At 33.3% G+C, this 13461-nt stretch overlaps 1 protein-coding gene across 1 annotated transcript; it reads left to right on the top strand.

Moving 5' to 3' along the window:
* Positions 1-3837: 3837 nt before the first annotated feature.
* Positions 3838-6060, top strand: LOC121220813 ((S)-8-oxocitronellyl enol synthase CYC2). Its single transcript, XM_041100337.1, has one exon. The coding sequence runs from the start codon at positions 4859-4861 to the stop codon at positions 5678-5680; it is 822 nt and encodes a 273-aa protein (XP_040956271.1). The 5' UTR covers positions 3838-4858; the 3' UTR covers positions 5681-6060.
* Positions 6061-13461: the final 7401 nt, after the last annotated feature.

The raw sequence follows: 13461 nt of genomic DNA on the forward strand, positions 1-13461 counted from the left end.
GACATTGGTCTCTTAGGAGAAGACAATGGTAAATATGTTTACCTTGTAGATTATTCTGCAAGGAAACCAAAACCACAGCCTCTTAAGATCCAGGATCAACCCCATATACCTCCACCGTCGCCACCAAAGAAAGACCCAAATCAAATATGGTTGGCTAAGCCTTTAAAACAGTCATGTTATAAAAGAATTAATTGATGGGTCCAAAAACACAACCAATTGCAGTCGTGCACTCAAGAAGAAGAGAAATTTGCGCGCCTATACAAAACATTCCAGAAGTCTAAATGTATGAGGCAACTTCCTCTTGTGAACAAAAATTTCCACCATTAGAAGAATTCTCAAGAAAAGAATATCTTCATGCTCCGAAGATTCCTTAAAAATTGCAAGTAGATGCAGATGGCCAGCAAGTGAAGATAGCAGCAGCGGAAGCCACCTTGAATTGGCAGATAGAAAATGCATTGGCCCAAAATTCTGCATTAAAAAAGATAGACCAGAAAGTCAGTCAGATAGATACTAAAGTATCAAAAATAGAAAAGACAACTGATGCAAACTCTGAGATGATCAAGAATCTTATTAAGCTTTTTTAAAAAAGGCTTAAAAAGGTTACAACTGAACCAGCTGCTCCAGGACAAGATTTCTTTTCTCATATGGCCCAACGAGAAAAAGAAATTCAGAGACTCAATGAACATATCAAAGCTCTAGAAGCGGGGAAAATACCATCTCCTCAACCACCAAAAAATGGTATTGAATTATTTTCCTTGATAAGTCAGTTAGATAAACCAAGATCATCCAGAAACGTAAAGATAGATTTTCCTCCACCAGAAGAGAAAAAAAAACCAAGCACTTATGATTTGTTTTTACAAATCAAGGCTCAAAAGGAGGAAGAAAAAAGGAAATTTATAGAAGAAAATAAACAAAAAGAAAAAGCTTTGGGGAAAAGACCAGTAGAAAAACAAGAAGATGAACAGGAAAGTCCTTTTACATCTCCACCTAAACAGGTATCAAAGTCATTGATGGTCCAAAAAGAGACAGTCTACTAAAAATCCCTTGACAAACTTTTTAAGGGATTATGGTAGAGAAATACTCCCAAAGATATCTGTTCTAAGTGAAACTGAAATATCTCCAGAATCCCCAGTTGAGGTATCAGAATCTTCAGAATCCGTTTCAGAAGATTCAGAGACATTAGCAAGTTGTTCTGAAGCAGAAACAGACTCAAAAACCCCGGAAATAATGGCCACAACACATCCAGATGTCAAAATTGATGAAATGTCAGAAGAAGAAACCACTGAAGTCGGAGAACCTTCAAATGTAAGATCTGCATCCCATGTTTCGACAGGGAAGATGATCTTTACTCTTGATGACATTCCAACAAACAGATAGCCAGAAAGGCTACAAGAATTCCATGCATGGCTTGAAACCAGAAAGTTGAATGAAGAAAGCCATTATAACGTCCTGGTTGAATTTGTTTCACGGTTCACAGAAATGTTAAAAGACTGGTGGAATTCCATTGATCAAACAAACCAGATGCACTTCTTACTGTTAACGGATTTATCTCAAGCAATTAGGATTATCCATAATCATTTTATTGGAAATCCTGATGATCTGTTAACCCTAAAAAGAAGAGAGTTCTTTAAAAGAAGATGTTTCTCTTATAAGAAAAAAGATTTGTCCAAGCATTTTTATGTGATGACAAAGCTTTTTTGTGCCCTTGGATTGGATCCCAATTTGAAGCAAGTGGTTGTTGCATCTATTCCAGATCCTCTCCAGGTAGCCATAAATCAAAACATTTACAGGCAAAACAAAAATATTCTCAACTTGACCATGGGAGAAATCCAGCAAGAAACGTACATTGCTTTGGAAGATTCACTGATGCTGAAATTCATTATCACTCCACTTTCAAAAAAATCCTTGCAGTCAAAAAAGGTATTTCCAAATTTGAATTCCATTTACTTGGATATCATTTCCTTATTGAAATGGACATGTCTTCCTTCCTCAAAATGCTGAAATTCAAACAAAACGAAGTACCTCACCCCCAACTTCTCAGATGGGATGAATGGTTTTCCAAGTTTTCCTTTAATGTCATTCACATAAAAGGAAAAGCCAATGTTCTTGCTGACATTCTTACCAGACTACCTAAAATCACCATTTCCAAACCAATTGAAGTTTTTATGTTCCAACCTTCATCCTCCAAAGGAAAAGGAAAAAAGAAAAATCCTCAAAACCAACCCTCACCATTTTCCATTCCTTGTCAACCAAATTCTCATCCTGATCATCCTCGAGAAGTTCTAAGTTTAATCTTAGAAAAACGTTTTCACAAAGAAGCCATGAACATGATGCTTTCATACCACTTAAGTGTTTTTCGAGATTTTGGAGGATTATTCTTAAAACCTTTAAGACTTCTCCCTGATTATCCATTCATTAATCCACTAAAGTTCCAATTTGGTGAATTTCCTGAAGAATTGAAATGGATGTTCTGGTATTTAACTCATCTATTCCACATAGGAATTGAGTTCTTTATTCCAGATCTCCAACATTTCCTGACAATGGCAATACAAGATGTGATTAGTCCTGAAATGAAAAATCTGGCAAACTTTTTCAAATGGTTCTATCCTTTGGAACAATGGGCTGACATGATCATGTTCGAATTCCTCAAGAGCACAAGGGTCCAATGGATAGTGATTATCTTTTATAAGCCCCAATATTTCATGCAAAATGGACTAGATACACAACTAGGAGCCTTCCCTAGTGCATGGATCCACAAGATGTATTTCTCAGAAGTATATGAAAATCCTTATGATCTTAAGGATTTGCAAAAATACTTATGCCAGATTAACAAAATTATTCCCTCAGAAATAGGGCCCTCAGGAAACTTGCTAGCACCATGGGATGTCCAAAGAAATCCACAAACACCTTACCAAGAACAGTTAAAAGAAGCTTTGAGAGAATATCACTCCAACATACCAGATCCAAAGGAGTGGTCACAAGAGTATCCAATGTTTTGCAGCCAAGCAGTTCAAGACACGTCAGCATGAAGAGATATACATTAAGACACATCAAGATGGAAAGATGTTCATGAAATGACACCACCTGATGACCTAGAAAAAAGAATTGAACAGATGGAATTAAAGTACTACAGAGCAAGAGAGGAAAAGAGGAGAAGGCATTTGTTTTGGCATAGCATACCTGCTGTTATGATATATTAATTTCAGATATCCTGTCTCCATACTCACCTGCCAATGTTGGTATCAATTATAAAAAAACAAAAATATATTCATAATACAAATTACTTACTTTATAAAAGTCATTTCGACAATTCAATCAAATATAAATAATAGTATATATTTGTTTTCTTTGATTTCTTCTTACCTGCTGTCATTGTTTAACCGCGACAAGGGATAGTAATGTGTGGTATATATTACATAGGTAGGTTGATATGTTGAGGTATGAAGGTTCATCTGAAATTTGAAAGAGTTTCGGTAAAAATGTTAAATCCACAAATTAGGCTTATGTAAAAAAATTAGATCCGTTTAAAATATGAGTCAACCTCGGGCTTGAACATTCAAGGCTCAAGCTTGACCCAATCCGTTTTTAAGTTTATAATATTTTATATTATGTTATTTTAAAATATTATGTAATTTAGAACACATTAAAAATAAACATATACTAAATATATAATACTATTTTAATATAAACATTAAAATAATGTTAAGATGAGTATATAAAAACTTTCAATAAATAAAAAAATATACACTTTTAATAAATATTAAAATAAAATAAATTAAATATATATTTTTAAATTTAAAAAATAATATAGGCGGGACTAAAATGGGTTTCAGTTAATCTTTTACAATTACGAGTGAATTTGGATAAACTTTTAGACTCATATTTCAGACCAGACCGAATTTAAATATACATAAATTATGTTAATATCATACTTGACCTGAATCTAACCCCACCCGACCTAACCGATTACCACTAATTTAACTTGAATCTAGCCCCGCCGACATAAACCATTAGCACTAAGGGCCAGTTCTTCATTGCTTTTGAAAAGTGCTTTTGAAAAGTGCTGTGGAAAAGTGATTTTGAGAAGTGCTTTTGAAAAGTTTGGTTTAAAATTTGAGTGTTTAGCATTGCTGTCAAAAACTGCTTTTGAGAAATAAAATGTCCATTTTAGACATGTTATTATCAAGTAATAAATATGTATTTAAATAATATTTAAATTAGTTAATATTATTATATTTTAGTAATAATATAAAAAAATATTATAACTTGTTGTTAATATTTTAATATATAAAATATAAATTGTAAATATTTTTAATTAATAAATATTAATTATTTATAAAATTTAATTGGAATATATAAACTATATTTTAAATATTTAAATATAACCATTAAATATTTGTAATTAATATTTTAAAAAATATTTTTTATTTTTAATTAATGATTTTAACACAATTGTAATTAAGCACCAAGAAAAAAAAGAAAAATAATATGTTATTGGAGGGGTGAAAAAGTAATTAAGCACCAAAAGTACTTTTCAGAGAGGAAAAGTTAAAATATTTAGCTTCTCCTTTTCAACTCCTTTTCAAGAGTGTTTTTGAAAATCTAAAAATTTCGACCAAAAACAATTTATTCTTCATAATTTTTCTTTTAAAAGACTTTTTGGAGTCAAAAAAAAATATATATATATATTTTTTAAGAAAGGAAGAACTGACTCTAATTTAACCTGAATCTAGCCCCAACGACCTAACCCATTAGCACTAATTTGTCTATTAGCAATTATTGTTATCTCATATACGTGTTGCCTCTTGATCCACACTTTGTTTTCACTGTTCCAACTCTATCTCTCTAAGCTCCCAATATGGCCAATTCCCACCAACCGTTTGTTGCACTCATCGTCGGCGTCACCGGCATGGCGGGGTTGAGCCTAGCTGAAGCCTTGAAGAGCCCCAATGCCCTCGGCGGTCCTTGGAAAGTTTATGGCTCTGCTTCACGTCCCATACCAACTTGGTTCCCTTCCTCGCTTCTCGATAAATACATCGCTTTTGATGCCACCGACGCCGGAAACACCGCTGATACGCTCACTCCAATCTCCAGCGAAGTCACCCATGTTTTCTGGGTGGCAATCCAAGTTCGTGAAAGTGAACAAGTAACTGTTACAGTTAACGCAACTATGTTATCCAACGTTCTCGATGTTTTGAAGAGCGGCCCGGGCGGCAACGGAACCGGTTCAAGGCTCAGCCATGTCACGGTTCAGACAGGTACCCAACACTACATGGGTCCGATCCATAATCCGACGGAATCGGGCCAGGGTCTCGAACCCCATGAACCACCGTTTAGGGAGGATTTGCCCCGCTTGCCTTACCCCAACTTTTACTACGCGCTAGAAGATCTTTTGGAGTCATACGCGCCATCATTGACCTACTCTGTGTACCGCTCGTCGATCATAATAGGCGCGTCGTCGAGAAGCGTGTACAACGCGCTACTTACATCAGCAGTGTACGCATTGATATGTCGATACGAGGGTTTACCGTTTCGATACCCAGGTAGCCGGTACACATGGGAGCATTTTTGCGACATGTCCGATGCACGCGTGCTCGCCAAGCAGCATATATGGGCCGCAGTGACTCCCAGTGCCAAGAACCAAGCCTTTAATTGCACTAACGGCGATATGTTCACTTAGAAAAGCTTATGGAAAAAATTGTGCGACATATTTGATCTCGAATTTATCCCTTCCGTGGAGTTGGAAAACTTTGATTTTGTGTAGCTGATGAAGGAGAAAAGCAAGGTATGGGATGAAATAGTGGAAATGCATGGATTGTTCAAGACGAAATTGGAGGAAATTACATGTGCAGTAGCTCTTAACAACGTGTTACATTTTGGGTTTCAACATGTTTGTAGTATGAATAAGAGTAGAGATTATGGGTTCTTTGGGTATGCAGATACCCTCAAAAGTATTCCCATGTGGGTTGAGAGATTGAGAGATATGAAGATTATACCTTAATCATGTGGTTCATGTATTCCATAAGTATTTTAGAAATAAATCATATGGTTGTTACCTGATCCTTCTTATTGTGATTGGGTTGTGTTCTTCTATTTGATTTGATTTTCAATTTTAAACCAAAGTCAAAGAGAAGCAAATAATATAAATGGGTATGCAAAACCTATCCTTGTGAGGGAAGGTTTTAGGGATGAGATTCTTGGTACTAAAATATATGTATATATTTACATTTAATTAATCTAGCTTTATTTTTTTTGTACTTTTATATTTGTTTAATTTGATTGTTTCATATTTTATCTAATCATTATCAAATCCTTGATTGCATTGGTATTAAGAGATAGAAAAAGAAAAAGAAAAAAAAAAGCACTCAAGTCCATCTTAATTTGTATCCAATTGAATTTTTGTGATTAATAAAAAATTTTAATTCAACTTTTTCTTTAACAATTTTCGCCTTTAATCACGTTTACCGTTAAAATCAGATAAGGGATCAATAATAGGTTTTTTTTTGACATAATGTTTAGAACTACCCATTGTCTCTTCCAACTCATATATAGGAAGATAATGCGCTTCAACATACTCAAACTCACGTCCTCCTACGTTGACAATAGTACTCATAATAATTAAGCTAAGACTCGATCGGCAACCATATTTTTAAATATTAAATAATAAATTAACTTTGTCCATGGAAACAAATATTTTAACCTTAAATTGAAGACATTTATTATTATTATTAAAAGATAGTAGTGATCATAGCAATGTATCAAATTTCATCACCATAAAAAAGCATACATCATCAAATTATTTGCTTCAGATCTACGGCACCTGAAACAAAAATCAATCACAACTTATTGATCATGTATCCAAAATAACTCATTCAAGAAAAGAGAATATGTGCATACATATAAATTATCAATAACTCACAGTGTTATCTCCACCAGAAGTACAAGCAGGTCTTCTTGGAGGTAACTGAGGGTGTGGTGTTCTCTACAATTATGTAATTTTATATATTACATAATTCAAATAAAATACAATCTTATATATTATATGTTTATTTATGTAGGCGGATTGTTTTCTTTTTTCTTTTGTCTGTGTTAATACATACATATATATATACACACACAAAATTATTGTATATTCACGATGTGGATGAAAAAATATAAAAAATATTTGTTGATTTAAGTTTCATTATGCTAAATAAACTTAAATCAATAAAAATAATGAGCAGCTTAAATGGATTTAAATTGGTTGTTTATAAATATGAATTAGTTTTGATAAATTTTGAGAATTATATTTCAAGTCGGGCTGAACCTTTTTTTTTAGTACGAAAGTCGGTCCGAACTTTAACTATATATCATATATATTAATGATATATAGAGCCAGATCCTCGTTAGACTCTCCAAAGTTTTTCAAAATTATAGTTATATTTCAATTTTTTTTCAAATTTTCATAAAATCTCTAAAATTTTTGAAAATTTTAATTAGATCTATCAAAATTTGTGAAAGTTCTCACTAAGATCCTTAAATTTTTTTAAAAATTTTAATTAGGTGATGATATATATATAATACCTTAAGCTTTGGTCTCAAAGTCTCTATTGCCACTCTTGATATTTTATTAACTCCTGCACCTTGCTATTCAAACAAGAAGAGGAAAACAATATCAGAGCAAAAACAGTATAAAATTATAATGTTGCAATTTGAACATGTCTAATGATTAAGTTATTCGATTGAGTTTATTCAGTTTGATTCAAGTTACTATTTAATAATAAAAACATATTTGGGTGACTTGTGGACGTAAAGCATAATAATAAATAAAAATATAATGTTATAACGTCCACACACAGAGTATGGGGACCTAAAGTGTACGCTAGACACGAGACATGTCTTACAAATCAAATTTAATAGAGTCATCACTAATCAAATTGAACTAGGTTGGCTAGACATGCATCTATCATCTAAAGTTCTAGGACTAATCCTAAGAAAAATCCTAAAAACTAAGACTTGGTCTCGTCACCAAATTCCAGGCAGCGGCAGAGTCAAGTTGTTAATCTTTGGGGGAAGCAAAATTAGACTTGCTATGTAACAATAGATTTAAACATATAAACAATCGATTCAAAAGAAGTAGTATTCCAACTTGACTATCGATTTAAACATATAATTGAAATAATAGTTTTCAATTCGAAACATAATATTTTATGTACTAATTAAATCATTCAAAAGTCATAAAAATGAAATTGATATAGCTAGATATAGTAAATCAACTACTAATAACAAGCTTGTAAATACATAGTTTATCGAGTTGACAACTTAAGTTTCCTGATCCAAAATTCACATAACTTTCGATTTGGTTAACCATTTTTTACTTCATTTTTACCAGAATACTCACTGTTTCACAAGTGTTATCATTTATAGCACATTACAGAATGACTCTTACTGAATTAAAGGATTTGAAAGCTCAATTGCAAGAACTACCGGACATAATTTTTACTCGACCTAGTTTTTCACCTTGGGGTGCGCCAGTTTTGTTTGTGAAAAGAAAGATGGGTCGTTGAGATTATGCATTGATTGCCGGCAGCTCAACAAAGTCACTATTAAGAATAAATATCAATTGCCTCGTATTGATGACTTGTTCTATCATTTGAAAGGTGCTACTGTGTTTTCAAAGATTGATCTTCTTTTCGGTTACTATCAACTACGGGTGAAAGATTCAGATGTGCCAAAGACAGCCTTCAGAACCAGGTACGAGCACTATGAGTTTCTTGTGATGCTGTTTGGCTTTACCAATACACCTACGGTATTTATGGATTTGATGAACATAATTTTCGAACCGTATTTGGATGGATTTGTGGTGGTATTTATTGATGACATTCTGGTATACTCCCGAGATGAAAATGAACATGCTGATCATTTGAGATTTGTTTTGCAAACATTGTGTGAGAAACAATTATATGCCAAATTTAGTAAATGTGAATTTTGGCTTCGGGAAGTTGGTTTTCTTGGGCATATAGTATTTGCTGAAGGCATCAGAGTGGATCCGAATAAAATTTCAGCAATTGTTAGTTGGAAACAATCAAAAAATATATCTGAAGTTAGAAGTTTTCTGGGATTAGCTGGTTACTATCGGAGATTTGTAAAAGAATTTTCGATGATAGCTTCCCCAATGACACGGTTGTTACAGAAAGATGTAAAGTTTGAATGGTCTGATAAATGTCAGTAGAGTTTTGACAGATTGAAAGCTTTATTGACTGAAGCACCAGTTCTAGTTCAGCCTGAATTGGGTAAAGAATTTGTAATTTACAGCGATGCATCATTGAATGGTTTGGGTTGTGTTTTGATGCAAGAAGGTAAAGTAATAGCCTATGCTTCTAGACAGCTTAAACCACATAAAAAGAATTACCCGATACATGATTTAGAGTTGGCAACCATTGAGTTTGTATTGAAAATTTGGTGATACTATCTATTTGCTGAAAAGTGTCATATTCACTGATCACAAGAGTTTAAAATATTTGATGTCGCAGAAGGATTTAAATTTGAGACGGCATAGGTGGCTAGAATTATTGAAAGATTATAACTTGGTTATCGACTATCATCCGGGAAAAGCCAATGCAATTGTAGATGCTTTGAGAAAAAAGTCTCTGTTTGCTTTGTGAGCAATGAATACCTGATTGTTGTTATCTGATGATGGTTCAATCATAGCTAAGTTAAAAGCTAAACCGACATTTCTACAGCAAATTTGTGAAGCTTAGAAAATTGATGATGAATTACAAGCTAAATGGTACAATGTGAGTCAATTTCTGATTCAGAATTTTAGATTGGGTTTGGCGATTGTCTATTATTCAGAGGCAGAATATGTGTACCGAAGAATTCAAAATTTGTACAGAAAATTTTGAACGAAGCTCATAATGGTATTATATCTGTTCATTCGAGAGTAACAAAATGTATCATAATTTGAAAAAGATGTATTGGTGGCCGGGAATAAAACAAGATATTTCTGAATTTGTATCCAAATGTTTGATATGTCAGCAAGTTAAAGCTGAACATCAAGTACCTTTGGGATTATTATAGCCAGTAACAATACCGGAATGGAAATGGGAAAAAGTTATCATTGACTTTGTATCGGGATTACCCATATCCTCAAAAAAGAAATATGTTATTTGGGCAATAGTTGATCATTTAACGAAGTCTGTACACTTTATTTTGGCACGTATGGATTTCTCTCTGGATATATATTCACAGAGTTATATGTTTCTGAGATTGTCAGACTGCATAGAGTGCCGGTCCCTATTATATCAGACAAGGATCCTCGGTTTACATCTTGATTCTGGAATAAGTTGCAAGAAGCTCTGGGTACACAGTTACATTTTAGCATCGCATTCTATCCTCAGATTGATGGACAATCGGAACGTGTGATACAGATTTTAAAAGATATGCTTCAGTGTTGTGTGCTGGAATTCGAAGGTAACTAGGAAAAGTATATTCCTTTAATTCAATTTGCATATAATAATAGTTATCAGTCCAGTATTAAAATGGCATCGTACGAGGCTTTGTATGGTCGTAAATGTAGAACTTTGTTGTATTGGACAGAGCTCAGTAAGAAAAAGATACATGGAGTTGAACTAATTCGTGAAACTGAAAAAAAGTGAAAGTGATTAGAGACAATTTAAAAGCAGCTTCTGACCGTCAGAAATCCTATGCGGATTTAAAACGTAAAGAAATAGAGTTCCAAGTTGGTGACAAAGTATTTCTGAATGTTTCACATTGGAAGAAAGTTCTTCGGTTTGGTCGTAAAAGAAAACTAAGCTCACGGTTCATTGGGCCATATGAGATCATCGAAAGAACCGGACCTATTGTGTACCGATTAGCATTACCACCAAAGCTTGACAGAATTCATAATGTTTTCCATGTGTCAATGTTGCGACAGTATTAGTCAGGTCCTTCACATATTATTTCTCCGACATAAGTTGAGATTCATCCTGACATGACTTACAGTGAAGAACCGATCAAAATTCTTGTTCGGGAAACTAAAGAGTTAAAAAATAAAAAAGGTAGCTTTAGTGAAAGTTCTTTGGCAACGACATGGAATAGAAAAAGCTACTTGGGAACCAGAGGAAACAATGAGAAAGCAATATCTGAACCTCTTTACTGGTAAGATTTTCGAGGACGAAAATTCTTTAAGGGGGAGAGTTGTAACAGCCCGTTTTCAATCAAATCGAAACAGTGGTTTCGGGACCACAAATTCAAGTTAGAAAGAATATTTATTTTAATAATAATGAATGGTCTGCATTATTATAGGAAAGACGTATGAAAATTTAAATAAGAAAATTTTACCGATTTCATGTTTAATTATAGAAATGATCAAATTGCATAAAATGCAAAAGTTGAATTCTAATAGCTAGAAGGATTAAATATCTATGGAATTCAAAATTTGAGGTCCTTATAAGGCAAATAGACCATTAAGAGAAGTTAGTAGGTATTTATAATGATTCAATTATAGAAATTTAAGAAAAGAAAAGGACTAAATTGAAAAGTGGAAAAATAAAATATTTTAATTAAATTAAATAACAAAATATCATCTTTTTCATCATCTTTCCCCAAATTATTTTCATGGAAAACCCTAGCTAAGAGAAAAGAGTTCAAGCAAGCTAAATTGGCTTAATTGGGTAAGCATTCTTGTCTCGTTTTTAGTAATTTTTATATTTTCGAGATCGTAGTAACCTAATCTACCTATTTTGGGGATTAATTTGTAAAGTTATCAAAGTATTAAAAGTTTTCCATGGATGAGTATGCTGAAATTTTGAAATTTATGGTAGAAAATTAAAGGTTGTTGATAGATAAACAACTTTTGTAAAGTGAATCTTGATAAAATTATAATCTTGATAACTCTTCGAAGTTACCTGTTAAGCTCAATGAGCTTCCTGTTTTAAACTCTTATGAGTTTCCTATTATAGCCCAGATAATCTTCCTGTTACATGGCTCACATGAGCATCCTGTTATATGGCTTGAGAGAGTGCTTCCTAATTATGTGCCCTAATGGATACCCCTGAATATGAGTTGGCATATTACAATTTTGTACACTTCGAGTGTACTACATGTGTATCCATTGATATTTCAAATAAATTTAACGGGTAAAGTTCTGACAAGGTTGAACTGAACTTAAGATGATTTGTTATGGCAATGCACATGTTAAATGGAAATATGATATGAAAAGCATATGTCTATGAAAGTTATTACATGATGAGCTCATCATTGATTCTTGATGTTTACATGTAATACATGACTAACAAGTTTCTTGAGATTATATGTGTTTAGGCAAATTGCTAAATTTCTTTGGATGAATTTTGTATGCTTATCTTAAATGTAAATGAGTGGTAAGTTAATTTTCTGTTATACGAACTTACTAAGCATAATATGCTTACTCTATTTTACTTCATCTGTTTTATAGTACTCGAGAGCTCGTGAAGGTTGGAACTTGGTCGGAGACACATCACACTATCCTTTGGACTTCTTAGTATATAAAGCAAACTAACTTTTGGTATAATGTCATGTATAAGCTAGGTTAAGCATAAAGTGGAAATATTTTGGTTGGAACTAGCCATTGGAATGACTTGTAATAGTTATATTTTGAAGTAAAAGTGTATATATTTGTGTGTAGCTTTATCATACTTGGATTGTGTTTGAAATGGTTAAGTGATGCAAAGCATATCGTTATATTGATGGTTAAATTTAGTTAACACATTAAGTCCAATATGGGTATAGGTGATATTATGTCATACTTAATACATGAAGTTGACTTGATTTGAATGGTTTGAATTGGTTGGTGAACATGTTTAAGTGTTTTTGTAGGTGGAAGGCAATTTGGGTGAGAAATAAGGCTTGGAAGTGGTCTTATTTTGTCCACACGGGCGTGTGGTTTAGCAGTGTATCCCCTGCATCTTAAAATTTGAGAAACAGAATACTTCGAATTGCTCACACGGGTAGAGACACGGACGTGTGTCTCAACCGTGTGTGTCACACGGCCTAGCACATAGGCGTGTGACTTGGCCGTGTGACCCCTATTGTAACAGCTCGATTTTGGGCCTAGTCAGAACAGTTGTTTCGGGACCACAAATCTGACGAGGAAAAATTTATTTTTTATTATATTTTTATGGTCTACAATTTCACGGAATGATTTCGTGAAAATTTCGTTCAAAAATTTCGACGTTTGGGCACTCAATTTAGCCAAAAGGACTAAATTGTAAAAAGTGCAAAAGTTGAATTCTACATGTTTGAAGTGTCCAATTGTTATGAAATTTTAAATTGGAGGTCCTTAAATGGTAATTATACCATTGCTTACATTGTGGACAAAAATGGACATGAGATAAGTGAAATAGGAAATTTTTAAGTTAGGGGTACTTTGGTAATTTGGTAATTAAAATGTATTAAAAAGACAAAATAGGCCAAAAATCATCATCTTCAAGCCTTGGCCAA

Source organism: Gossypium hirsutum, chromosome D09, assembly GCF_007990345.1.
Source record: "Gossypium hirsutum isolate 1008001.06 chromosome D09, Gossypium_hirsutum_v2.1, whole genome shotgun sequence".
In the NCBI taxonomy this organism is placed as follows: domain Eukaryota; kingdom Viridiplantae; phylum Streptophyta; class Magnoliopsida; order Malvales; family Malvaceae; genus Gossypium; species Gossypium hirsutum.

Coding starts and splice junctions, on each gene's coding strand:
- LOC121220813 (XM_041100337.1), top strand. CDS start 4,859: ATGGCCAATTCCCACCAACCGTTTGTTGCACTCATCGTCGGCGTCACC.